This window comes from Cariama cristata, unplaced genomic scaffold, assembly GCF_000690535.1.
Source record: "Cariama cristata isolate BGI_N322 unplaced genomic scaffold, ASM69053v1 scaffold16768, whole genome shotgun sequence".
Lineage (NCBI taxonomy): Eukaryota > Metazoa > Chordata > Aves > Cariamiformes > Cariamidae > Cariama > Cariama cristata.
The window spans coordinates 6,864-7,346 of NW_009629543.1; the positions used below are offsets into that span (position 1 = coordinate 6,864).

General features: G+C 63.1%; 1 protein-coding gene across 1 annotated transcript in view; it reads left to right on the forward strand.

Annotated features, from left to right (window-relative positions):
• Position 1: 1 nt before the first annotated feature.
• Positions 2 to 483, forward strand: part of LOC104165553 (carboxypeptidase A1-like) — a gene marked incomplete at its 5' end in the record, with an annotated part of 2,957 nt that continues 2,475 nt past the window's right edge. Inside the window, 2 exons of the mRNA XM_009705208.1 lie at positions 2 to 70; positions 331 to 459. Of these exons, the coding sequence (XP_009703510.1) occupies positions 2 to 70; positions 331 to 459 (198 nt within the window). The remainder of the gene's footprint in view (positions 71 to 330; positions 460 to 483) is intronic.

The window sequence follows — 483 nt, forward strand, 5'->3', positions numbered from 1 at the left end:
GCGCATCATCCCCACCAGCGATGAGGAACTGCAGAAGGTACAGGAGCTGCAGGACCTCGAGGAGCTGCAGGTACTGGGTGTAACAGCCGGGGTGGCTTCTGGGGACACCCTCCCTGCCCCCCCACCTGTGTCCCTTGCTTTGCACCCCCCAAGCCACGCTGTAGAGCAGGGATGGGACTGGGGGCGCTGGGTGTGGGATGGTGGGGCTGGATGTGGGACGATGGGGGCCAGCTGGTGAAAAGCAAGACAGAGGCTGGTGCAAGGTGGGGACAACCCGAGGTGGGATCTGACTTTCTCAGAAAGTGACCATCTCACTTTCTCCCCCTCCAGCTGGATTTCTGGCTGGCACCCCGTGGCCTCGGGTACCCAGTCGACCTCCGCGTGCCCTTCCCCAGCCTGCAGCCCCTCAAAGCCCACCTGGAAGCCAATGGCGTCTCCTACTCCATCATGATCGAGGATGTGCAGGGCAGTGATGGCGGAGGG